A 10,748-nucleotide genomic window follows, 5' to 3' on the forward strand; every position below is an offset into this window, starting at 1 on the left:
GCTGCATGGATGAAAAATGATCTCTACTTTCATGACAATTAATAGAAAGATTAACCTGATCATATTTTATGGTTTTTCTAAGCCTGTGCTTTTATATTTTAACTGTATCCGAAGGATAGATTCTCTTCTGCATTGAATGATTTCAGGCGGTTTTCCCTATTAAAATCTATCAGCAAAGAAGTCATGTAAGGACATCGCCATCATACAAAGCTGGTATTAATGCTACGATTGCTGGGCAGATGAGTGAAACAGGGAAAAATGCAAACAACCACGCACACATACACACACAAATAAAGGAACCATCTACCTCCATCAGTCATCCATAAATATTCAGGGAAGATATGGAATACAGGAGACATAATTGCTGGGACAGAAAGGTGAAACAACAAGCTATCTAACATTTTAAATCAAGAAATCCAGCATCTCTGTTATTGTGCAAATAGTTGCCACTTCACTTTATTACTGTTCCTTGCTGACATTTATTTTCACTTTCATGCTGAACCAACCAACAAACATAATTGCACATGTGTAGATCATCAGAATGCTGAATCTCTTTCATGTTCCCAAGGTTCAATTTGCCCTTTTTTTCCCCATTCTTCACATCTAATATTAGGGTAGGAGCATAACTTCACCTTTAATTTAATGGAAAATATAACCACTTTGGACACAGCTCAATAACACTTGAGGTGAATAGAAAAACCCCAACTGTACTTGAAGTCCATGTTCCATTTGGTATGCAAAGTGAAAGCTAAATTTCCTGATGGATGATGACCTTGGAGACTGACGTTAAAGAAAAAATCAAGCAAGGTTATTTTCAGGAACAGCATTTACAACTTAAAAGAGTATGCTTAGAGAATTTTCAGTACAGGGACAATAGCTCAGAGATTTATTCCCAGTCCCCAGTCCTCATTCCATTCTTCCCTACAATCTTGAGACAGAAAAAGCCCTGCTGAGATCACTGTATTTGTGAATTAGAATAAAATGTAAAAGTTGTGATTGCATGGCACACGTATTTTCTAATATAGAAGTCTTATATTACTTAAAATGTTAAGTGCGTGTTTTTTGGCATTTGTGTGTGTGGGTGTGGGCATGTTTTCATTGTCATTTTGGTTTCCAAGGTTAACAAGGGGAAAAAAAGCACAAATTACTTATTGTAAGACTAAATAACTTAATAAGATCACACTTGAGTCTAACTCAGAGTCCAAGGTTAGGGGACAATCTACACAGTGCTGCCCACAGAGTTAGAATCCCTAGGTTGATCCTGTGAAACCATTATGATATTCTTTGCACCATCACTTTATAGAGAAGGGGGAATACAGTTTGTTAATGGAAGCCAGGTGATGGGCCCAATAGGGACGTGAACCATACCCCAGATTCAGCCAAAAAGCTATATATCTGAGTGGACTTGCTAAAACTGTGTGGCACTATTTGTGGGTGGGAGTGCAAGGAGAATGTGCTGCCAGAGGCACCAAGTTGTCATAGAACCATCCTGGAGTTATCAGACAGATGCCTCAGATGTCTGCAGCTTCTCTCCAGGCTCCTGTATTTGAAGTAGAGATGCAGAGAAATGACCATGCTACCTTAGACATCTTTCTAATACTAGAATTCATAAATAGGCAAAGAAAGTGAGACTGATGAAGGAGGCAGGAGAAGGAAAGGGAGACAGAGACAGAGACAGAGAGACAGAGAGGAAGAAGAAGAAAGAAGAAGACAGAGACAGAAACACAAATAGAGAAGAGGGAATGGAGCATTTCTTTAAAATTCACATTATACCAAGTATTCACATATACTAATAACAATTATTAAAATCACCCTAAGTGCACACATGTCGCAGTCAGACATTATATATAATTTCCAGAGGACAGTAGAGAAATTTTTATAGCTCTAGTATTTCTATAGTGGTGACTTTTATTTCATTTTCTTTTCAGTATGCGTCCTGTTTTTCTATATACTATGTGGTACCTATAACACATGCTCTGTCAAAATGGTATGCTCTGTGAGATTGCTCTTTGGGATAGCTAAGTGTCCTGCCACCATGTATAAATTGTAGGCATAATTTCATTTGGTACACTGAGGGAAGTCAGCTAAGATAAGGTATCTGAAAATGGGAGCATGAAGGTTGGCTCTTTTACTTATCTTGAGGTAGGTCCTCTATTATACAGTCAAATAATAGATATGCCTGGACTTTGTGATGACATTAAAATGAACCAGGGGAACAAATAATGTTTTCTCTGCTTAATAGAAATAATCAGAAGCTTCTAATACTATGGGTTTCAGTGTCCACAGAGAATTTCCACAATAAAAAGACAAGCAGACTATGCATTTGAGCAAAGAAAAAAATATCAAAGGAGAAAAAAAAAATGACGATTTAAATTGTTTCCAAATGCTCTGTTTGGTGTTTCTTTCTTGCAGCAAAGTTTCCATGCCCAGCCGCCCGCCCGCCCACACAGATGCAGAAACAATCGTGTGTGCCTTCCACCTGAGCAGATTTGTAATGGCATTGATGACTGTGGTGATAACTCAGATGAAGATCATTGTAGTGGTAATTCCATTTTATTTGGAATTCATTCCAAACCAATGACAATAGAAAGCTTAATTTAATGGTTATTGGGTTTTGAATTCAAATTCCCCATTTAGTTTAGTGAAATAAAAGATGTTTCATGTGGTCTACAGGTGTTTCATCCAACTACTTTGCTTTATGACAATAGATTAAAGTAGTTTAATGTTATTAAATTTGAAGAGTTTGGACATAGACTATTTCAAAGGATATAATACTAATGCTGAATATTTATATAGCACTTGAAAATTTCTAAAACACTTTACATAGGTGAATGAGCTCATTTGACGCTCACGACAGCCCTATGATGTAAGTGATTTTATTATCCTCATTTTGTAGATGAAGGAAACTAAAGTACACAAGGATAAGTGATTTCCCAGGGTCATGCAGCTAAAAGTGTCTTAGGCAAGATTGAAACTTAAGGCATTCTTGATCTCAAATCCATCACCCTATTCATTGTACCACCCAGCCGCCTCTAAATGAACTTTTTTGTGACACTGGTTTTTTCTGACACTGGTTTTGGTGGTCAGGAACACCTGCATTCAAATTCTCTCTCTGGAACTTAAGATTTGTGTGGCTCTGGGCAAATCCCTTACACTATATAAATTCTGACTAATCGGTTAAGTCACTAGCAGTCTGTACAGACATAAGAAAATTCTTTGTTGATGAAAACGTAGTGTAGAGATATATTTATATTTATATATACACGTAAACGTTTACAAACATGCTATACAAGAAAGGGTGACAAAATTGAATAGAAATGGAGTCCCACTACTCTGTGTATTAGGTAGGGTCTCAGAAGCTCACATATTGACTTAGTTTTGAAATGTAATGTTATCTGTTTTATTGTATTTTTTGTTAATTTTATGAAATATTTCCCAATTATATTTTAATGTGGTTCTGGGTGTGCTCATAAGTGTTGAGACCACCTGCGGCACATGGATGATGTGTCTAACACTTCTGTTCTATGGTGTCCTACAGTGGACAAGGAAGTGAACTTTGAGTTAGGAATACCTGAGCTCAAACCCCACTTCTGTTATTTACTGGTCAAGTCACTTAACTTCTATGTGCTAAAGTTTCCTCATCCGTAAAGTGAAAGACTTGTACTCCATGATCTCCAAGGTCCCTTCTATTCCTAAATCTGAGATCCTCTGATCTCTTGTAGCATCATTTCTTTTATTGTTGTCACTTGCATGTATGAATGACGAATAATTATATGTTCATTTATCAAATGATTAAACTATTCATTGCATTTGTTTATAATTGTATAGATAAACTCACATATAAAACAAGACCTTGTAAAAAGGATGAGTTTGCTTGTAGTGATAAAAAATGTATACCCACGGAGCTACAATGTGACCGTTTCGATGACTGTGGAGATGGTTCAGATGAACAAGGTTGCAGAATAGGTGAGTTTGCTTAGTGTTGGGCTACATTAAGTCAAGACAGCTAGGTGACAGTGGCTAGAATGCACAGCATGGAGTCAGGAAGACTCATCTTCCTGAGTTCAAATGTGAGCCCAGACCTCACACTAGATGTGTGACCCTGGGCAAGTCACTTAACCCTGTTTGCCTCAGTTGCCTTTAAAAAAAGCTGGAGAAGGAAATTGCAAACTGATCCAGTACCATTTCCAAGAAAACCTTATATGGGGTCATGAAGAATCAGAGATTACTGAGAAAAGCTGAACAACATTAAGTCAGGTGGTTGTAATCTTTGTGGGTGAAATCAAAGTAGTATCTCAGAGGAAGGAAGGGACTTCAGAAGTCATCAAGCCCAGCCTATATTCAAGCATACCATCCATTATGTGTGACTCTTCAACTTCTTATAGGTCTCTAGTGATGGGAACTTGCTATCAGACCATTCCTGTATCAGGCCATTCCAGTTTGAAGTAGGCAATAATTAGAGACTTATGCATTAGATAGATCAGTTTTCCTCAAGACTTGCTTCATTCTCCCTCAGTCTTTGTTACTTTAACAAAAAGACACTTCTTGCAACTTGATGTAAACAAAGTCTAACTGTTTTAAAAGGCCTTGTTAAAGCAATCCTCTGTTTTAAAAGTCTCTTAAATTACTTTAAGTAATTAACAAAGAAAAAAAAGATAACATTTAAATAAGTACTCTCATCAAGCTGGAAAGTCTGATGGGCAAATAAAGACTCTAGTTTGCCTTTCAATCTGTGACCAGGAACTTTTTTATGAAAAAAAAAATCAAAGCTAATTACTTTAGGCATATACAAAAACCAATACTTGCTTTGAATCATGGTGAGAGTGGGGGTCATTTTTACCCTTTCCTATTTCTGTTCTTATGTCTGTAAAGTATATTTTCATTCCTTCAGGATCAGTTCTAGAAAGTTTTTGGATTTGTTTAGATCCTTTAGGTTAGCAATTTTACATTGTGCTACTATTGAGTATCAAATTTTCCTGAATTAGAGAAAAATCTCTGAGCTTATGACTAAATGGCATCTACAAACTGCTTTTAAAACATACATAAAAAGTAGTTGATGGCTTTTAATTTTAGATGATAAAGAATTCAACAATGGGCACTATAGGGAGGTAATAGACTCAGTATGATGCCTATCCAAATCCACATCAGGAATCTATGGGATAAAACACTGGTCCTGGGAGGGCTTGGAAATTGTGTTCACCTTTGAAGCATGTATCCAGAAAACTTTGTCTCTAGCCATGTCTCAAGAAAACCACCACAATGAGCTACTGATTTAGCAGAGTGGAGAAATACTGCTTCTACTGTCAAAGGCCTCTCTATAACCTTTCCTTTTATAAAATAATGCTTTCCCAATAGGATGCCCTTGTGGGATCCCACCAGCAGCAGGTCTTGGTAACAGCTTGAAGTTGTAGCTAATGACACCATAACATATTCTATCTAAATTATATTAACTATAAATTAACCCACTTTTTTTTGTTTATGCACCTTTCTAAGGTCTAAGGGATCATAAGGAATGAAAACTATACTCTTATGCAATACTAAAAGAACAATCTAGGGAGAAAATTAATATCATTTTCAAATAAAAAAGATGTAAAGCTCTCATATTAGGAATTAGAATATATTAGATTTGACCATACATTTTTAATCCTAGTTCCCACTGAATATACCTGTGAAGATAATGTGAATCCATGTGGAGATGATGCATATTGCAATCAAACACAAACATCTGTTTTCTGTCGTTGTAAGCCTGGATTTCAGAGAAACATGAGAAACAGACAGTGTGAAGGTATAGTACATTTTCATAAACAGCTTGCTCTTAAATCTTTGGGTTATGAGATGAATCCTAAAACTGCTAAATTGTGAGTGATTGATATTTATCAAAATTGTATGGGATAATGTGATACCATATTACTTATGAGAGTGAAGAGTCTCTTGGGTCAAGCATAAGTTTGTTGGCAGCTGAACTGCCATTTAGGATACAAAACCTTTTATAGAAAGGCATCAGACTTGGAGGAACTAGGTTGTTTTGGTTTTGAAATGCAAATAAAGAAATTTCTATACCAGGAACTATTGGGAAATTAGGTTTGTTTCATGAAAGGATATATTCTGCTTGACCCAGTTCTATAGATTTATAAAAGTTCTTTTTAAAAAAAAATTATCTGTCACTGTATGGATACTGTGACTCAGACAGTATTCTGGGGCATGAATAGATTTTGATTTTGAATCAATGACATACACTAAATTGATATTTGCCAACTCCTGTCTAGATTGGTTAATACCCTCTTAGTATACAGGATAGCCAAAGGAAGGAAGGAAGTTACATGCCATGATTTAGATGTGTTTTCCTTTTCTTGATGGGAGTGGGAAAGAAGAGAAAGTAGGTAATCAGGATAGTGCTGTTATTCTTGTTCTTTCCATTAGCTGGATGGGTGAAAGTAGATTGCATGAGTTTTCTTTGTATTCTGATTAAAGTTATAATAATTAGTGCTATTTCACTTTAATCATTATCAAAAATTTAATTGATGGCTTTTATTGGACAAAATCGATTTATCTTTTAGATGACCTAGGGACAGCCTTTTGACTAAGGTACCATTGTAACTTACTAATATTTTTTCTGGACAGTCATTACTGTTGTGTCAATTAATTTACAAAAGATTAATGCAGATTATGTGATTTCAAACTGGCAGCTGCCCTTTCCCTTTACTTCCTATTGCTCTGAAATTGTCCTTTCCACAGTTCTTTTTAATCATGTAAATGAAATACTCTTTACTCAGTCATAGGATCCACATCCTTATTTAATTACCAGAATGTTAATTGTACTGATTGGGTATGGGAATGGAGGAGGATATTACCTGGGTGATAATTACAGTAATATTCCATAAAGTTTATATTCACCCTACATGGCACTAAATACGAGCACATATGATTGAAATTTGCTTTGAAATAATTGTAATCATAATGGTGTCCATGATGATAATGATAGCTAGTATTTGTGTAATACCTTAAGACTGGCAAGCTCCTTTACAAATGTTATCTAATTAGATTCTTATTAAAAACCTCGTCAAGTAAGTCCTCTTATTGTTCCCATTTTACAGTGAAAGAGCACTGAAGCAAAAAGAGGTCATACAATTTCCCCAAGATCACACAGTTAATGTGTCTTGAAAGCCACATGATTAGAATTTAGAATGCCCAGGGTAAACACAAGACAAAGTGACACCGTGGTGGAAGGAGAGGGTGTGTGTTTGTGTTGTGTTAATTGTAAAATGGATTGAATTGACATATTTTATGGATCTCTTTGCCCAGGACCCCAATATTTTTTCATTGGTTTCTCCTTCCTCTAAGCTCCCAAAGATTACAAAATTATTTTTAATGATAAATGAGAATATATAATTATAATATAATATATAACACTTGTCTCCAACACAGACTGACTGCATGGTCCTGGACAAATGACTTCACATCTCAGTGATCCTAGACAACTAAATATCAGATATCATAAGTTTTAGAGCAGGTGTTAATTGGTACCAAGTTACCTACACCAATTAAAATCATATCTAAACTTTTCCCCCTCCGTGTGTGTGTGTGTGTGTGTGTGTGTGTGTGTGTGTGTGTGTGTGTGTGTGTGTGAAAACCTCTTTAAGATGCACTTTGGCATAGTGGATGGAGATGAAACTTCATAACCAAGACCTTAGCAAAGTCCCACCTCTGACACTTTGACTGTGTGACTCACAGGTAGCTGAGAAACTATCAGCCTACATTGGTGGAAGGAATTTTACCCCTAGGGCATTCCCTGTGCTGTTGAAATCTCAGGTACATTCCCAAGTCCTTGAGTTCCTTTCTTGCTAAACAAAAGAGAAATCGTATGCCCACTTTAAAGTAGTAAATTCTAATTGTTAACAGCTGCAAAATATATATTCTGATAAGAAAGGGAAATCAGATAATATCAATTTAAATAAATGAATATACTTGAAAATGTTTTAAATGTGTGATTGGATAGTTACTAATCAGGGCAAAAAATAAATAATTAAAACTGAGTTGCTGACAGACATGCAGTGCACAGTTATGGGGAAACTATGGTAACTCAGCCAACAGCCTAAAAGAAGAGTGATTTTATTCATAAATGTCACAGAGGTTCACAATAGAAAATTAAGGATACCAAATTACAGGAAGCAAAAGGAACTTGGTTTGTTGTTGATACAAAAGTTCACCATATTAGGACCACACACCTATAGGCTGCATTTAGGATAGGAATGATGTTACTTTGTGTTTTTTTCACCCTAGACCTTAATGAATGCTTGGTGTTTGGTACCTGCTCCCATCAATGTGTTAATATAAAAGGGTCATATAAGTGTATGTGTGACCAGAATTATAAGGAAAAGAATAACACTTGCATAGCAAAAGGTAAGGTTATAAATATTCATTTTAACGTTACCACAGTTTATATTTAAAAATCACATTGAAGGTAATTGATGAAATATGTCTTTGAGCAAATATATTTTGAGCTATTTGGCTATAGTTCTGTTCCTAAAATAAAAAAAAGGATGATTCTGGTTTGTGGAAGTGTTCTTCAGTACTGATTGATGAATGTCCTGTTGAGTTATTATACTTCTCTATTAATCTCAACTAGGACATCATTTTAACATGACTCTCAAAAAAAGGGTGACTAATGAAAAAAAGTTCAGTTTTTTTAAGAGATAGTAAAAATTGGTTAAATTTCACAATCAAAGGTGATATTCCGAGTTACAATGCCAGATCTTATGGGAGATTGTTGGGCCACTAGGAAAAGAGTGAAGGATTGACAGTGCCTTCTAAAGAAGGGAATTTTAAATAAGGATTTTAATGGTTTTAGCCCAATTCCAGTAGTCATGTTCTTATTCCTTTTCCCTTTTACTCATAAAATAGGTTTTCATTAAATACGAGGTATAGAATTGAAATGTTTAGAATAAATTTTCATGCTTATCATAGTTTGTATCATTCACTAAAATGCTATGATTATAATGAAATCACACGCATTAGTCGCTAACCCCACCTTTATCTATCTAACATGATTTAGGATTGGGGTGTTATGTCATTAAGTTTTTTAATAAAGAATGACTCTACTTAAATTTATACACTACTAAATGCAGTTATCACTAAAACTATTTGCAAATACATAATGAAATTCCTGGTACAAGAATGTCCTCAAACAACCCAGATCATAATCTGCATATGACTTAGTCTATAACTATGTGTTAGCATTTAGATATTGCTTCCTACCCAGGGGTCACTCTGTTAATGTCATAGGAAGGATTTGAAATCAGGTCTTTCTTAATCTAAGCCCCTCACTTAATTATGCCCCATTACCTTTATGCTAAACATAAATTAACTTCTATTAGATTTCTTATAAAGCAATTCAAGATGGTTTAGTACCTCAAGGTAACCCTTATGCTGATAAATTATACTTGACTTTGAGTGTGCAGAAATATTGATTGATCAAGAATTCCATATAATAGAGTTCCATTTAAGAGAGAGTTCAAAGTATATTTATGTGGGCAACTCAGATTCCTATGGTAGTTTTGGGTAGGGGAGAATAGAGCTTTGCATTTCTTAAAATAGGTGTCAGTATACACTGTCAGGAGTATTTAATATTATAAAAATAAATATTTGTATATAATTGTTATTTAATGAAAATTGAGATTCAGTAATCAAATTATACAGGATCATTAACATAAGTGTATTTAAATATACTGTATTGTACCCTAGTATCTAGCAAAATTAAATATACTTTTCACAGAGGCCCCATCTATGTCTATGTGAAAAATTTTGGTCAATGAGGAATTGAAATGTCTAGGTTGACATTAAAATTCCTAAATTAGGAAGAGTTAAAGAATCAGAGTAAAATGACTTGATTTTGATTGAAGATGCTGTATAAGCATGAAAATACCGCATAATTGAAAAATAAAATGTTTGCTTTTACATTAGTTGAAATTTACTTTATTTTTGTATTTCGTTATAATAATCTCCAGGCTCTGAAGATCAAGTTCTCTACATTTCTAATGACACTGATATCCTGGGTTTTATATATCCATTCAACTACAGTGGCGATCATCAACAAATTTCTCATATTGAACATAATTCAAGGATAACAGGGATGGATGTGTATTATCAAAGGGATATGATTATTTGGAGTACTCAGTTTAATCCAGGCGGAATTTTCTACAAAAGGGTCCATGGCAGAGAAAGAAGACAAACTACCAGTGGTTTGATTGTAAGTAAACAGCTTTGAAACTTTAAAGCTGCATACACATTTAAAAGAATAAAAATGCAACAACAATAAATCATCTGTCTAAGAGTTTTTAAGACATTGTGGTAACCCCAGAGAGTACTCAATAATAATTGACTGACTCCCCAAGTCATAAAAAATAAAAATCATTTCCTTGGTCAGTTAATGTTGCAGCTGCCTGAGAAACATTCTAATCTGCATGATTTTATGTATTTGTGGTTTTGGTAGGCACATTTTAATTTCTAGATCCTGAGAAATGAAATGAGGCTTTTTGAACGTGTCATGAAATTCAAAGCTTATTGTTTTTGTTTGTTGATGTGTTGGTTTTGATTAGGAAACTTTATATTGGAATGTCATCAAAAATATTTTCTCATAACCAACAAGAAAAATTAAAACCAAAATAGTGTAGATGTTTCTGTAACCTTCTGATGACTGGGATTCAGCAAAGCCCCAAGAAGAATGTGTTTCTTAGAGCATAAGACTATAT

At 34.8% G+C, this 10,748-nt stretch overlaps 1 protein-coding gene across 1 annotated transcript; it reads left to right on the plus strand.

The window, feature by feature from the left end:
* Positions 1 to 2,412: 2,412 nt before the first annotated feature.
* Positions 2,413 to 10,246, plus strand: LOC138145616 (low-density lipoprotein receptor-related protein 1B-like; the record flags this gene model as incomplete). The annotated part of the gene is made up of 5 exons (XM_069067318.1): positions 2,413 to 2,542; positions 3,829 to 3,966; positions 5,651 to 5,785; positions 8,281 to 8,400; positions 10,005 to 10,246. Coding segments are annotated over 5 exons (765 nt in total), but the record flags the coding sequence as incomplete, so codon positions are not given.
* Between the last annotated feature and the right edge of the window lie 502 nt (positions 10,247 to 10,748).

The sequence above is a fragment of the Petaurus breviceps genome, unplaced genomic scaffold (assembly GCF_028583685.1).
Source record: "Petaurus breviceps papuanus isolate PSGF00001 unplaced genomic scaffold, PetGlider_PUasm1.0 90742, whole genome shotgun sequence".
In the NCBI taxonomy this organism is placed as follows: Eukaryota; Metazoa; Chordata; class Mammalia; order Diprotodontia; family Petauridae; genus Petaurus; species Petaurus breviceps.